General features: G+C 43.6%; 1 protein-coding gene across 11 annotated transcripts in view; it reads right to left on the bottom strand.

Moving 5' to 3' along the window:
* SNX14 (sorting nexin 14) overlaps positions 1-16,084 on the bottom strand; it is a 54,155-nt gene that overhangs the window by 15,040 nt on the left and 23,031 nt on the right. For 4 of the 11 annotated variants that reach the window (XM_071443663.1, XM_071443601.1, XM_071443611.1 and 1 more), the window contains exons 16-18: positions 12,666-12,692; positions 926-1,058; positions 97-298 (exon numbers count right to left, since the gene is read on the bottom strand). In XM_071443663.1, coding sequence (XP_071299764.1) covers positions 97-298; positions 926-1,058; positions 12,666-12,692 — 362 coding nt within the window. Of the gene's footprint in view, positions 1-96; positions 299-925; positions 1,059-4,380; positions 8,714-12,665; positions 12,693-16,084 lie in introns of those variants that run through there. The other 7 variants (XM_071443630.1, XM_071443638.1, XM_071443647.1 and 4 more) reach the window with 3 other exon arrangements.

Here is a 16,084-nt window from a genome sequence, read left to right as displayed (position 1 = left end):
AAAAAACACACTTGCAAGAGTCAACAGAATACAGCACACTAGAATATTCTGAGTTCACTTTCAAATGACACTTTATTGATCTGCAGAATTGCATACCTGCCCTTCTGTCATTTCTCTCTACATCAATGCAGAATACAGGAATTCTCTCCTTTCTGTCTTTTCTTTCCACGGAGGGATCATCAAAAAAATCAACGTATGGGATGCTGATTTTCCAAGCAGCAAGGTTGCGGGGTGTATTTGGAGTGGTAACAGCCTCCTCAGGAGAATCATCTTCCATCACCATAACACCTTCTTCAATCTGTAAGGATTCAAACAGAGATCTCCAGTTCTATTTTAATTGGTACAGCCTACCTCTGCTTCAAACCAACTCCCTCCTTTTCCCTTTTTCAAATTTTCCATTTGTCTCCCAACTGTGGTTTAGGTAACAATATCCCGTGCAGTAAATTCTACCATTGGTTCTATTCGTGACTATTTAGCATGGAAGAAAAACATTAACTCAGGGAGATATCCAAGACAAAGGAGAAAGAACTATTGGCTCCTGATCTATAGAGAGAATGCTGCATCACAGACCAACATGACAGTGATTTCTACGCTATGTTATTTATGGTTTTAAGGTCTTGTGGCACACTGAAGATGAAGAGCCATGCACGCAGTCTTGTGCATGCCTTACTACTCAGAATTGGAGAAAAAGTCATTGCTTTTGGTATTACGAAAACAATAAGCTCAGAAGCACAGAAACTGGGGAGGTGACCTTGGCTTGTGAATGAATACAGGGAAGATAAGACAACCTAATCAGAAGCCAGCACATGAAAACTGTGCAGTGAAGAAAGCAGAAATTCAACATTTTCAAATGAGCAAAGGAGGAAAAAAAAAAAAAATCAAAGCCCAGCAAAGACTTCAAGTAAAATTTGATGGCTCTACTCACAAAATCATCTTCTCCTTCATTTAAGTTATAGTTAGGCAACATAGCTCCTTCCATTGCAGAACTCTTGAATACACCTTTTATTTTGTTCCCTATTTTGCTGATTCCAAATGATTCTCCTCTCTTTTGCGTGGTCCTAGGATTACAGAAGCCACACAAGGCATATTATTACAGCTGCTCATTAGGCCATTGCACACTATTTGCAGATAAGAGAAACAACTCTATAAACAGGTATCCAACATATTTACAGTTCCACTTATTTAAAATTCATTTATGGTATATCTGTTCTCTGATCAACCAGCAAATTTTCTTGATTACACTTTTTAAGAGACACAGGATTCCCATATGCTTAACCATGAGTAAACTCTGAAAATAGTATCCCAGTAATTGATGACACAGAATAAACAATTAGCTAGGTAAAACAACTTTGTTTTGACAGCAGAAACTGGGGTATTGCTACAGGCATGCACATCAAGTGGGTCATTAACTTTGTCCTTTTCCTTGTACTTGTATTTAAATATTTATCCTTCTACCAAGTGTAGATGCATTTTTCTAAATGGAATTTTACAAGCATATATCATTCAAGATAGATCTCAGTTTTTAAGCAGTAGAGACAGATAAAAGGAACATGCAAGGAGCAAGACTAAGCGTGAGAGAAAACAGATGCAACTGAGGAATCCTGCCTTGAAGAGCCAGTCTGACCGAAAGATGAAGAGTTTTTAAATTCTCGCCACTTATGACAAAGCATCCAAAAGCCAACAAACCAGGTATGGGACTAAAAAATATACAAATACTTGGGCAGCAAGCACACTCCTCACTGAGAGAACAGATTTTTTATCATTCTTATGCCCTTACACAAGTCCTGACACTGAAGATTATTTCTTGTGTAGAAACACTAGCAATTTTGGAAAGAAAAATGTTTCTGCTGAATATAGAATCAGCCTGAGGTTCCTTATGGTGATTCAATATATACAGCTGAGAGACAAGTTAAAAATCAATACAGTGAACTTCAGAATCAAACATTCAAAACAAATTTATGGACTGCTATTAGATGCACAACTAGTACTTTGGAGGACAAACAATCCTGTTTCTTTTTCCTTTAAAATAAGAAACTATTGACTTCTGGAAGGGATTACAAAGAGAACTGCGGCAATCAGCAGGTAAAGCATATTCATCATTCATAAAACCATGCAGACAACACCAGCTGCTGACTCCAAGCATGCACATGCATGTTACTAACTACCTTCCTGTTTACAATCTTACACAGACTGTGTACATGACTGAAGTTGCATAAATAACCCACTGTTTTCCCAATTTTTTTGCTTTTTCTATCTCATCTAATCATCAGCTCTAAAGCATACTGGCACCATCTGTCTTAATTATCTCGTCTATGCAATGACAAGGTTGCATGGCTGTTTACAATCTAAATCCATATTTGAACAATCTTACTCCATTCTTGAACAACTCCTACTACATGTTACTGTGCTGAACTGAGCTGTTTCACATAAGGGAGGGACCTTGCCTGAATCTTGTTCAAGTGCTTCAACACTGGGCTAGAAAACACAAACCTCCATCAGATAAAACTAGCTTTTCTGGAAGGCTGGTATTTCAGACCTCTCACTTAACCTTGAAGGGAATTTTCATAATTTCTCTGAAAACTAGTGCAGTTCTCAAGAGTTTGAGCAAAAACATTGATTTGCACAAGGTCAGTGATTTGATAGGAGAACTCCAGTCTCAAAGCAGTTCTTCCCCACACTGAGCATGCTGCAGGTGAAAGCAGCATTCCCCTGTGCCTGTAGTGAGCTGTATGCAGCCAGAACTCAACCTGACAGCCAGGAACCAACCCTTCCAGCCCCAACACAGAGCCCAAGGACTACAACATGTGAATAAAAAACAATTACTGAACTGGACAAGTATCAAGTAACAAACTAGGATGGGAATCTCTTCACAGGAAGGGACAAATTCAGAACAAACACTGGTGAATGAGAGGTTACACAGACACTCTCCACTATATATGGAGAGAACACAGGACTGGTTTGGCAAAAATCCTTGATCACAAATCACATTAGATGAGCATGGAAAAGAAATGTGGGTGTGTTAGCAAAGATGGATGGACCAACAACAGGATGACTTGGCACTTCAAAGAAATGGAGCAATAAAAAAATATATACAAAAGGTATCATGATGAAAATCTAATAGATTCACTGGCTAAGCAGAAATAGAAGAAAGACCTTGAGACTAGGTAGAAGGAAAGATGGGACTAGGATAGGGGTAGGTTCAAGACACAAAGGACCAAGGATGACAGGAAGTAGCCAGTTTAGAACAGAGACAAGATTTTTTTTATGACCTGTCAACAAATATATATACATCCAAAACTTGATGGAAAAATAAACCGCTCCCTCTAGTGCTAATCCATATAATAGCATTATTAGACCATCATTCTATAGTTGCTTTCTCAGGAGGGCCCTCTGTGCAGAGTCTACAGGCTCCAAAATTCCTGAAGAATGATGTGACAACAAGAGCTTGGAACACTTGTTTTTTTTCAAACATTCCAAAAGTAACACATACCTAACATTAGGAAAAATTACATTTATTGTTTACTCTATAACAGGGAATTGCAGACTGAAGAAGTCCACTGTGCACTGTGGCATTCTTCAATCCTGGATGGCTGCAAAATCATTTTCCCACAGGATGCCTGCCTCATTCAGTGCACTGAACAGACCCTGCAGGTGATGAGCCAGGGCCATGCAGCTGAAGAATGATGCTGTGAGCCTCCCTGAGTCAAGAAGGACCAGACCAGTTGTATATATCAGACAAGGCAGATATTAACATGCATGTGAAGTCATAGTACCATTTCCTTTGGCTGACTAAACTCCCTACACACAGTCAGGAGAAATGCTGCACTTGAAAGTCAATGAGCTGCATTTGTAACTCAAGAACTCCTTATTGCTCAACAATCAAGCAAGTTATAGCTCAACATGCTGAACTGGTACACAAAATATAAAAGCATCTAATTACCTTGATTCTTAGCTTGAAAAATTAAGTTGAAAAATTTCTCCTCAAGACTAATATGAGCAAACTATGTCATAATTATCCTCTGTTAAATTCTAAGGAAAAGTCCATGAGGAAAAGATTGTTTTCTGAGTTTGGATACCATGTATTTAAAGAGGCATGAATAATGAGAAAACAAACCACTGGACAGCTACTAAGGCATTAATGCGTGGTCATATACTACCCCACAGCAAATTATAAAAACTAGCATATGTTGTCATCAAACCTGTAACAGTCACAACTGTTGGGTTTGAGTGCTTAAAAATCATAAACTGGTTATATTTGCAAGTGATGTTAGACAATGATCACTCCAGATACAGCTTGCAAGATAAAACAAGCACCTAAGCGGATAACAATGTAAAGGAAATTTTGGAGCAGCTACCCGTCAGAAGTAAAAAAAAAAAATGTTTCAAGCTCTGGAAATATATTTCAAAACAAATAACAACAGACAGAGTGTTAAAAGCAAAGGCTTAATGTCCAACAAACTTAAATATTAGAACCCGATGTTTCCGGGTGTGGGGGGGCCTGGCTTTGTCTAGCCCTTGCTGCTGCACACAAAGGTGTGAGGAGGGGAAGGCTCCAGGGAGATAGACACTTGGACAGGCCAATGAGTCCAGACCTGAGGGGCATCTGCCAACCACACGACGCCCTGCTGGAAGGTTAAGATTGATGGACAGCTCTTAGGCAGGAGGGCAAAAGGGGGAGGGGGAAAGGTTGGCACACCTGAGGAGCTTGGGATAGGTAAAATAGGAAATCACACTGCAACATCTCCCCCTAGTTTTGTTTAAAAAGAAGAGAACTGGGTTTGTGGTGCAGAATGCTTGCCAAACTATGGTTGGTAAATCGGTTCCTCCTCTACAGGAGGTTCAGTGCTTTCCACTGAGGGTTCCATGTCATTCATTGGAGCACTAAGGGCTTCTAAATGGTAAACTTCGGGAGGGGGAGATGAGCTTGAAATCAACTTGAGAACCATGCGTTAGACTAGTCCAAAAACAATGCTAACAACTACAACAACGATAACTAATACAAACAATACTAAAAATACAGTTTTCAGAATAGATCCCAACCAGCCCAAGAGTCCCCAGCCTTTGAACAGTCCACTCAGCCAGTCATCAGTTTCTCTCTTGATGTCCGAGGTCTTTTGCCAAGGTAGTCCATACGTGCTTTGGGCTGAGGGGCTATGCAGGAGATCCCTGGTGGGATGATCCCAAGTAGGACGAGGAGCAGGCTTGGTCTCATGGCGTCTTGAGACTACACACGAACCGTGGGATCTAAACTGGTACAAGGAACTTAAGACAAACATATTACAAACTATTCCAGAAAGGAGGCTTCAATGGAATTTCCTCCAGGGAACGCATGCGGCGTTTCCTTCTCCAGGCAGCATTGGCAACCTGGGGCGCTTCTGTCGATTTCTCTGAGACCTTGGGAACATAGGGCCTTACCCATTTGGAAGGAACCCACTTTAACCCAGAGGGGGTGGACACACAGGCGTATCCATGTCCCCAAGTAACCAATTTGTAAGGTCCCACCATTTTCCAAGTCTCAGGGTCCTTTACTAAAACCGGAGGCTTTTCTCTCAACATCCTATGACTGCTCCCCCCAAAGTGGCGCAGGATGGGCGGGTTCAGGCTGTCAAAGGAACAATTCAGAAAATTGATTGTGAACAGTGCCCTGGACAACCAGATGTGGGGGGGTTCCACCTTCAGAACCTGTTGTTGCTGATTCAGGACTCTTTTAATATTGCAGTGAGTCCTTTCTACAATGGCTTGACCTGTGGGGGAGTAGGGGATGCCAGTTTTGTGCTCTACTCCCCATTGCTGCAGGAAGCTCCTGAACTCCTTGGATTTATAGGCAGGCCCATTATCAGTTTTCAACTCCTTGGGGATGCCCATGAAAGAAAAAGCCTGTAAGAGGTGCTTAATGGCATCATTAGATGACTCTCCTGTGTGGGCAGAGGCATAGACTGCTCCAGAAAAGGTATCTACACTAACGTGAACGTATTTCTGCCATCCAAATGACTGTATGTGTGTAACATCTGTTTGCCACAGTTCACAACTGTTCAACCCCCTAGGGTTTGCTCCCGTACTCGCTGTAGGGAGTGCATGTTGTTGGCAATTTGGGCATGTGGCCACAATCGCTTTGGCCTGTTCTCAAGTGATGTGAAACTGACGAACCAGGCTAGGTGCATTTTGGTGGAAAAGCTGGTGGCTGATTTTTGCCTGTTCAAAAACATTTGGGAGAGTGGCCATCACTGCAGGTGCAGCAAGAGCATCTGCCCTTCTGTTGCCTTCAGCGATAAACCCTGGCAAGTCGGTGTGTGACCTGACGTGCATCACATAAAATGGTTGCTCTTGGTGGGTGACTAACTTTACAAGTTTTGAGAGCAATTTGAAAAGTGTGATGTTAGACACTTCTTGCAGTATTGGTTGATCTGCCCTGGACACTACTCCTGCCACATATACAGAATCCGTTATCAGACTGAATGGTTCTGAGAACCTTTCAAAAGCCCTAACAACTGCAGCCAATTCAGCAACCTGAGGTGAACCTTCCACCTCAGCGATGTCCATCTCTCACTGCTGGGTTTGAGGATCCTTCCAAGTCATAACGGACTTGTGGGACCTCCTGGACGCATCTGAAAATACAGTCAGAGCCTTTTTTAAAGGTCTCCTACTCAGAGCACTTCTCAATTTCAGAATAAATTGAACATCTTGTTCGAACATTTTGTGGGCAGGCCGGTGGACAGAAATTTGTCCTGAGTAGGAATCCAGAGCAAACTGCAACACTTCATTTTCTCGAAGCAATTGTTCCAATATTTGCATAGAATTTTGACCCGATTATAACTCAATTGGAATGTGAATGCACTCAAAGTCACATCCTGCTAACTCCCTGATCTGGGTCCTTGCTTTCCGGATCAGTTCTGCTACCAGCTCCTGAGGCTTTGTCATTCTCTTGGACCTTTTGTGACTGAGGAAAACCCATTCTATGATCAAGAGAGGGTCCCTCTTGTCTGGGCCCTTTTTAGATGTGCCCTTCGCCTTAGGAGTTTGTTTTTCCTCCCACTGGAAAATGATTCCATGGAGGTGTGGCGACTTACCTAAGATGATAAATTTGAATGGCAGGTCAGGCTGGCATTGGTGGGCCTGTCTTGTGGACATTGCCATCTGAACCTTTTCTAGAGCTTTCCATGCCTCTGGGGTAATAGACCTAGGAGCACCTGGGTCCTCTCCCCCTTTCAATAAATTGAAAAGAGGGGCAAGGTCTTCGTTAGTCAGACCGAGCCATGGCCTTACCCAATTCAAAGACCCACACAACTTGTGGACATCCGCAAGGGTCTTGATCCTTGGACTGATTTCTAGTTTTTGAGGAACAATGGTCTTATTTCCAATTACTAGGCCCAAATATTTCCAAGGTGGCATCTTTTGAATTTTCTTTTCCTGGAGCTCAAACCCTGCAACAATCAATGCATCGATTGTTAGGTCAAGCACATGTGTGAGTAGATCATCATTGGGGGCACACACAAGGATATCATCTATATAATGATAGATGATAGCCTTTTCTGCAGCTGCACGCACTGGGGAAAGCAGGGAAGAGACATACCACTGGGAGATCACTGAGGAAACCTTCAGGCCCTGAGGGAGAACTGTCCAATGGTACCTTTTCATAGGGGCTTCCATGTTGATGGTGGGGACCGAGAATGCGAAACGCGGTGCATCATCAGGGTGTAGGGGAATATGGAAAAAACAATCTTTTATATCAATAACAGCTAATTTCCAATCCTGGGGAAGCATTGTTGGGGATGGCATACCAGGCTGGGGAGAGCCCATATCTTCAATGACATTATTAATTTGTCGGAGGTCGTGGAGGAGCCGCCATCTCTTTTTGTCCCCTTTCTGAATGACAAACACCGGAGAGTTCCACAGGGACATGGTCTCCACAATGTGACCCTTTTTCAGTTGCTCTTCCACTAGCTCCTCAAGCGCCTTTATTTTTTGTTTACTGAGCGGCCAGTGTTTCACCTCAACTGGTTTGTCTGTTTTCCACTTCAATTTTTGGGTGGGGTGCTGTTGTTCAATGACCGCTGTACAAAAATCCTGTGGGGAGTCTGGAATATCAATTGTGACACCCCACTGGGCCATTAAATCTCTCCCTAATAAAGGTTCCGAGTAATCTAACACAAATGGACGGATATTTGCTAATTGTCCATTTGGTCCCTCTATTTGGATGATGCTTTTGGATTGTCTTGCCAATTGCGGGCCTCCTACACCTTGAATGTGACCAGCAACATTTTGCAAAGGCCAATGTGCGGGCCAGTCTTGTACTGGGATCACGGTGCAGTCTGCACCCGTGTCTACAAGCATCTCAATGCATTTTGACTCTCCACCCCCACTGACATTACACCATAATTTGGGTTTGTCTTTCCCAATAACTTGGACCCGGGCGACTGTGGGCCCTTGTTTTTCGGTGCCTTCAGGCAAAAATGGCACAGGGATAGCTTGGGCAACAATTTGACCTTTGGGAAGAAACAGGGGAGGGTGGAAACAGTGCAGCCCGAGAACGAATTGCTCAGGATCTGATGCTGTCATTCCTGGAGCAATTTCAGTCTCATGTGGTGTGTGTTTGGTGTTCCCAATGACGATGTACTTACAACAAATTCGGTGCCAAGTGCCCTTCTGTTCTGGATTGACAGAGACAAAATGCCAGTCCGTATCTTTCAGGTGGAGTGATTCTGTCAGCTGCAACCTGTAAGGCTCATTGACGGAAGACGTGGTTAACATAGGTTCACCTAAATCATAACAAAGGTTATTTTGTTGCATTTTTAACAGTGGACTAGCAGACGTGGTCTTTGAAGCATCTGCTTCACTTACAGAAATAGTAACATTACCGCAGCGCACTTGGTTTGTTTTGCTTCCCTTATTCCCTTGGCCTGCTCTTTTTGTGTCTGCACGCCTGGCAGGCCGGTGCTCCCCATTCAGTTTTTTTTGTTGTTGTTGACCCCCTGGGAGTGTTTGTAATTTCCCTCCTGGTGCCATTTCTAAATTCATCAAATTGCTTTTTCAGGGGGCACTGGCTACTCCAGCGCCCAAGGTTATTGCAAAGCAGGCATGGCTTTGTGGGGTCAACCATTGGTGGTCGTCGCTGCTGCCCAGGGTACTGCTGTGCTGAGGGAATGGGCGCAGGGCTGGCAACGGCGACATGCTGAGGTGGTCTTGGCAGCAGCCTTGGTCTGGTGTCTTCAGCAACACTCATCAGAGGCACTTTGCTGTTACAGACTAGAAGCATATCTTTTAGTGTAGGGGGGGGTTCGAGAGGAAGGCTCAAAATTGCCGCTCGACACTGTTCATTGGCATTTGTAAATGCCATTTCCTCTAAAACCTCTTCCCTTGCATTCTCTTTTTTGACTTGGATTTCAACGGCTCTAGTTAACCTTTCTACAAATTTCAGAAAAGGCTCGGATGGTCGCTGCTTGATCTTACTGTAGGGCTCAAAAGGCCCCTCAGGTTGGAGGGAAAAGAATGCTTTTTCAGCAGCTTCCTTTACCTTCTCTAGTGCTACTGCAGGAATCACAGTTGCTTGGATTGAGGGTGAAGACCACTGACCATCACCGAAGAGATGCTCAATGGTAATTGGCATGCCATTAGCATCTTTCGCTGTGTTTGGATCAGCATGCAAGCCTGGGAGAGCCTCCTTTAACAGTTGTTTCCATGCTAATTCCCATAATTTGAATTCTGTAGATGTCATGAGGCATGAGAAAAGCTGTTTTAAATCATGCGGGACCACTACATTTCTAATCAATTCAGAATTTAAAAGGCCGCGGAAATATGGACTGTGTGGACCATACTCCTTGTGGGATTTACAGATTTCTTTAATCATTTGTCATCCAAAGGAACTCCAATTAGCAGTTTGGGCTGCTCCCCCTTGGGCTGCAGGCTGATACAAAACAGGGGCGAATGACAAAGTGGGACCCTGTATTGGGTCTGCGGCTTCCTGCCCTGTATCCCTTGAACTGGAATTATTGGGAGCACAGAAGCAGGTTTGGGGACATGCAGTGGGCGTGTCCCCACCGTGGGAACCCGGGGAGGGGGCGGGGACACAATGGGAGCAGGGGGCGGAGACAGGGAGAAGGCAGGGGGCGGGAATACTGTGGGAACATGGGGCGGAGACAGGGGTCAGGCAAGGGGCGAAGATACTGTGGGAACAGGGGGCGGGGACACCTGGTGACATAACCTCAGCAGACGCCCCCTGGGAGGAGTAGAGGGACGGAGCTGAGGGTACAGCAGGTAGGGGAGGGGGAGGGAAGGTGTCACGAGGAACAGGAGGAGAGGAGGATGGGGAAGGAATTTCAGGATGCTTAAGGGAATCTTGGGAAGATGACCAGGTCTGGGAAGGTGCCACGTGGCATCCTCCATCTTGGGTACCCCCTAGGGACTGGGGGCCATTTTGGGGATCAGGGATCACTGCTCTCCGAAAAGCTAACACATGCTCTGGGATTTAGAGCGGGGGAAACAGGGTTTTGGGAAGTTTTCCACGAGACCTGGCCAGGGCCTTGTGGACAAGGGGACTCGGGCATTTTAATCTGCTCTGGGAGTCGACTTCCCAGTGCGTGAGCAGGATTTGCTCTCTTTAAAATACCAAGTTTTGGGGTAAGAGTTTTAGGGCTGGAAGGGGGGGACACAGGCAGAGCAGAGGTACATGGCTTAATATTTGGCTTTTTCTCCAATTCCCTTTGTTTGAGCAAAGCAGTCGAATTTGTAAGCTCCAGAACACAAATTTAGCTGAGGATGTATTCCCAGACTGTCCCAAGGTTATCAATTCATGCCCTACTTTATCCCAAAATTGAATATTGTGGACTTCCTCAGGAGAAGTTTGTGGGAAGTGCAGAAAAAGCCACCTTGTAAACTGTTTCAATTTTCCTTTAGAGAACTTTACATTTGCATTAACTAAAATTCCAATAATATGATAATACACTCCTTTTTGTGCTGTGCTTAATTTCAAGCCAGCCCATCTTAGATGTAAATGGCACTGAACAAATTCTCGCAGACCGAATACAAAACCAAAATCAGCTACTGATTTCTAAAAAAAAGCCACGGTTAAAAGGCGATAACAGACGCAAGCTGTCACAATGCAGCTGTATACACTGCTTTTAAAATTGCCGCGGCAGCAGCAGCAGGGAGTCAGGACCCGCCCCGGCCACGTGGAGAGACAAAGCCTCCCCCGCCCGCGAACGCAGCCCCCACGTGCGCCACGTGGGGAGCCAAAACCGGGGCCGCCCCGCACAAGTGTAGAGACAGACAAAGCCTCTCCCGCCCGGGAATGCAGCCGCCCCGCACGGAGAGCCGGGCACGCCGCGCTGCCGAGCCAGGGGGAGGGGCAGGCAGAGCCGTCCCGCTCCTCCAAGCCAACGCCAATTCTAAAAGCGGCTAAAACATGCCGCAGAGTTAAAGCTTTACAGGGAACCACCTTAGCTCTGCAGGGCTGCGCAGCCTAAAATGCAAAGAGCAAAAAAGAACTCGTCTCACGGCAAAGACGGATTTTTGAGCTTCTACCCCCCCAAGGAGCAGAAATACTAACTGAAATTGAAGCTGTTGCTGGCAAAGTCAGGCAGGCTGGTCTCTTCACTGAATAGGACCCCTTGGGCAGGAGGGGCTCCCCTATTCTCCCCTGGAAAATTCGCTCACCAGAAAGGAACTGTTTTTCCAAAGGCGCAATGTGTTCCTCGAGGCTTTCTGTGGGTTCAGTCCCAAGTCTCTCTGGAGAGCTGTGCAACCACAGCTCTTTCCAGTGGAAGCAAAGCTGCTGTAATGCTTTTCCAAGGTTCTGAGATTCCTTCTGAGGCTGCAGGTCTGTGCAGCCCGACGTTGGGCGCCAATGTATTAAATATTAGACCCCAGTGTTTCTGGGTGTGGGGGGGCCTGGCTTCTTCTGGCCCTCGCTGCTGGACCAAAGGCAGCAGCTGTGGTGTTTTCACCCCAGAGATACCTTTGGCCAGCTGGGTGCTGCAGCTGGGCACTCAGAACAAATCCAGGCAAAGTAGGAACTCAGTTTACCTCTGGTGGAAAAGGTTCAAGCAGCAGTGAAAAGGAGCGGGTTCTGTCATAGAGTCTTAGTCCAGAGTTTTATTGCAGCATGGTAGACCTCTGAATGTTCTAACAGCTCACAGACAGACACCCTGGCCGCATGGTCTTGTGTCCTTTTAAGCCCCGGGGACAGGGGGAGGGGAGGGACAGGTGAGGGCCAGCCAGGTGTGAGGAGGGGAAGGCTCCAGGGAGATAGACACTTGGACAGGCCAATGAGCCCAGACCTGAGGGGCATCTGCCAACCACACGATGCCCTGCTGGAATGTTAAGATTGATGGACAGCTCTTAGGCAGGAGGGCAAAAGGGGGAGGGGGAAAGGTTGGCACACCTGAGGAGGTTGGGATAGGTAAAATAGGAAATTGCACTGCAACAACAAACAATATTAATGTAATGCAAACATGTGAAATTAGTGATTAAGCAATTTCTAAACACTTGTGAAAAGGACATGGGGCGTAAAGCTTTTTGTGAGGAGCAATGCACCTCAGACCAGAGAAGACATTCATGTCTTTTACAAATAAAATGAACAGTTAATTACTATTACAAAGGCTGTATGTTGAAGTCATGAGAGATGCAGCATAGCTAACACACAACACTGATTGAGTGTTAGATAGACTTACCGTAAGTCATCCAAACTCAGGCTACTTCTGCAACAACAGGCAAATAAATTACCTCAGAGCCCAGCAGGAAATCAAATTAAAACATAACCAAAACAACAAAAGAACCCAAACCAAACCAAATCTGACTGACCTATCCCAACATAATTGAATAGGCTTTGACCATCACCATGGGTTAAGAAAAGAGGTAGTAGAATTAGGAGTTCCTGACCTAGAATCCCAAGAAAGTGAAGTGTGAACAGTATCTACTCATCTTATCATCACAAGTCTGGCCTTTGGATTTGAACCATCAGATATTGAAACTTTCAGGAGATTCAGCACAAGCAAACACAAATTAATGGATGCCAAATAGCCAGCTAACTTTTCCTGTAGCCTGTATTCAGAAGTCATGTAGGAATCAAGTTAATTTGGCCAATACAATGAAAAGGGTGTGTACACTTTGCGTAATAACACATGCTCTCTCCCCCTCTGTATTAGTACAGTATATACATATATAATACAGTATAATATATGTATTAGGTATAGTAAGAGCCACTACTAAAAGTTAAAATTTTTAATATTTGTATTTCACAGATTTTAAGAGCTGTCATGCATTTTTGACATTCTGCATTCTACTGGTACATAGAACCAATGCCTCAGACATCAACCCAGTAATTTCAATCAAGATGTTTAAATGAATTAACTATAAACACTGTCACCACACACAGGATTTTAATTCATTGGAGCTACTGAATTCTGGACAAACTAACATGAGATAAAAACATTAAAATTTTAGATTTTGTTTTACAGAAGGATCTGATTGTCAGACATCTTACACTGCCTTTGGCTTTGTAAACTGTGAAACTGGAAATATAACCTAGCAGATTAGAAATGATGATGACTATTATATTACATAGAACTTTTCAGACTTAATTCCATGTTTTTTTCTCCTAACCACACTCTGAAATTTTTATTATCTTTTCTACATGGTCCTTTAACTTAAAAAATTATTTCATTTCACTGCTATTTAATATGAGAGATGAGGGTGCGTCTATTTCTATTAGTGGTTCTTGTCTGTAGAAAATTAAGACAGATATACAGAAATCTGGGAATTCATACTACATAACAGCTTTTCTTTCTTTGTTAAGACTTTCAACACAGACTACATTTAAGTAATGTAGTAATGTATTATAAATACATATAATGAGAGAGGGAGAGGGAATTCTTGTTGTCTCTTCCATGCTACCCAAATTAAGCTGGCAGAACTAGAACTCAAAACATCAGTTATCATAGGCCACACACATTAAATATTAGGTAAAAAACATCAGTTACAGAGTTAAAACTCATGACAACCACAGTTAGTTATCAGGCCATCAGAACAATCTCAATGTGACTTCTTTACACTCCAGAAACCCTTGGCACTGCCCACCTATTGCCTTTGCAATTTTCATAGCACATTATTTGTCCTGTGTGCAAAAAGCTATGATTGTTCTGTACAGTTCAAAGAAGTGATTCAAACTAAAAATTACACAGATGTCACTTCTTCCTACTTTTCCATCTATATTTTCTAGAAACTCCAATTTTCTTGTCTTGCAGTAAGGGAAATGTTTCAACACATTACCCTAATGCACATTCCACTGGGATTTCATACCTACTTGATCTGGTTTTTTAACCAGCAGTATCTAAGCAATACACACACAGTACCCATAGCAAAGCACCTCAAAACTATGGGAGACAAAACTCATCTCTTTGCATGTAATTACTTTCAAGTGGAACTAATGCTAGAATAAGAAAGATAAGGCAGGACAAAATAAATGGAGTAACATCTGGAAAAATTCTGTGCGAAACCTTGATTTTTCCCCACCCACTTGGAAGTGACTGTACACAATTCTGCAGAGGGAAATTCCAAAGCAACAGGCAAACTACTCCCAAGATAGAACCTCTGTTTCATGGAAATAATCACTGAGGCACCACTTCTGGAACACACAGTATCTTGTATTATAAATCAGCATATATACTGAGAGCATTCATATTGTTCTAAAATGTAAACCAGATACATTTTCAGTAAAGCTAAGGATGCTGTTTGAGAATATGCTGCAACAGCTGCCAAAATTTGTTTATTTTGTAGCCAGAGATGCATTTCAAAAACTCCAGGCAGCAATGGCCTGTAACTTCCCCCTTTCTGTTTTTAAAAGCCAAGCACCAAAGAGGTAACCTACATGTTTTCATAGATTTAAGAAAAGTATGACAGAATACTCCTAATCCCTGACATGAATAATTTGGGGGAAGAAACCAGAAGGCAGATTTAAAGGTCTAGGTGAAACCCCAGAGCCATCCTCAACAGAAGCTGAAGTGTCTTTAAGGTCACTCTACAAGGAGCACCATATGTAGGAAAGGAATGCAGTTTGGGCTAGCTGCCTTCATCCCATGCCTCTTTGTTAAGACACAGAAGTTTGCCAGCACCACTATGAGACAGCACTACACCAAAGCTCCAGTCCTGGACCTACAAAAACTATAAAGACTACATAAAAGATGTCACCCATGGAGACATAATAAAGCAAACAATCATCCCATTTTTGAAGAACAGGAGCAGGGAAGAAAGGTATGTGCCAGTAATACAAATCTCACAGTGGGCTGTGAAACAGGAGTTTACTGTCAGGTCTAACTCTAATGAAAGCAGAAAAGGTTAAGCAAATGACTGTTACTCCTCTGGAAGAGGACAAGCATTAGCATTTTTCAGAGTACCATGGATCTTACTTCATATCAAGAAAGAGAGCCTATCCAAATTAAAGATTGTCTCACTGATGTTTTCCCTTCTTTTGGCCAGGCCAGAAAAGAAATTCATTTGGGCTAGTCCACAACTATCAGAGCCATCCAACATAAAGTGAAACACAAGAAATTCTGAGACCTCAAGGTTTATCAACCTAGCCCAAGCCACAGTGGAAGATCCCCCATCCCCACCACAGGAGAGGCTCTTTTCCTCCACAGGCTATAAGGAGCCTGCAGGGGCTCTGGACCATAAGTAAGGAGCCTGAAGGAGGTCTGGACTATAAGAATATGGCCCAAGCCCAGAAACAAGGCTTCTGATGCTGCATTTCTGCAATGGAGTTGGGGAACAGAAAACACATTCGATCTAGGAGAAGTGGCAAACCTTCCTTGTGACAGTAAGAGGAGATTCCCATCAAATAACCAGACTGGTTTGGCGTGGGTACACTATACCTATCCCTATAACATGTGAAGAAGATACAGCTTGGCACCACTAAAATGCTATTACATATACACAGCCAATTAAATCACCAATTGATTTTCACATAATCTCATTCTCACTGCTTATTTTTTTTCCCTTCCCTCTTCTCAAATATTGAGGTCTGAATCACATTCTGAATTCCTGAATGCAAAATACTTCAAGAGAAGAGACATCTTGTATAATACTGCTTGCATCT

Source organism: Agelaius tricolor, unplaced genomic scaffold (genome assembly GCF_023055355.1).
Source record: "Agelaius tricolor isolate 1412-34295 unplaced genomic scaffold, bAgeTri1.0.p SCAF_1, whole genome shotgun sequence".
Classification (NCBI taxonomy): Eukaryota; Metazoa; Chordata; class Aves; order Passeriformes; family Icteridae; genus Agelaius; species Agelaius tricolor.
Note: the sequence above shows the minus strand (reverse complement) of the source record. Positions and strands in the feature narration are given on the sequence as shown.